The sequence below is a fragment of the Mastomys coucha genome, unplaced genomic scaffold (assembly GCF_008632895.1).
Source record: "Mastomys coucha isolate ucsf_1 unplaced genomic scaffold, UCSF_Mcou_1 pScaffold15, whole genome shotgun sequence".
NCBI lineage: Eukaryota > Metazoa > Chordata > Mammalia > Rodentia > Muridae > Mastomys > Mastomys coucha.
This window is the reverse complement of record NW_022196897.1, coordinates 56,016,741-56,017,188: the sequence shown is the minus strand read 5'-3', so window position 1 is coordinate 56,017,188 and position 448 is coordinate 56,016,741. Positions and strand designations below refer to the sequence as shown.

At 36.8% G+C, this 448-nt stretch overlaps 1 protein-coding gene across 1 annotated transcript in view; it reads left to right on the top strand.

Moving 5' to 3' along the window:
* The window catches only part of Abcb11 (ATP binding cassette subfamily B member 11), a 133,449-nt gene that overhangs the window by 33,856 nt on the left and 99,145 nt on the right, over positions 1-448 (top strand). The window contains exon 7 of the mRNA XM_031373202.1: positions 13-184. Coding sequence (XP_031229062.1) covers positions 13-184 — 172 coding nt within the window. The remainder of the gene's footprint in view (positions 1-12; positions 185-448) is intronic.

Sequence of the window (448 nt, the reverse complement as noted above, 5' to 3'; positions counted from 1 at the left end):
TCTTATTTCTAGTGATATTAATAAGATCAATGAAGCCATTGCAGACCACTTGGCCCTTTTCCTTCAGCGCATATCGACGTCTGTGTGTGGGTTACTTATAGGGTTCTACATGGGTTGGAAATTAACCTTGGTGATTCTCGCTGCCAGCCCTCTCATTGGGATTGGGGCAGCCATCATAGGTCTGGTAAGAATGCTTTTTTTTTTTTTTTTTTTTTTAATTTGCTTCATGGAAAGATGTGCATTTATACCCACAAAAAAAGCCAAAACATGATGCTTGGATACCTTCACCAAGTGTAGTCAATGTGATTATCATTGTATTGATCTCTAATATATGATTACTCCTCAATATTAAACAATGCCCTAAAGCATATGAATTAATGACGCTTTAGTAAGGTAAGTGTTATTTGGAAGACAGCAGTCTACTGCATGTATTCAGGATCTTCTATTT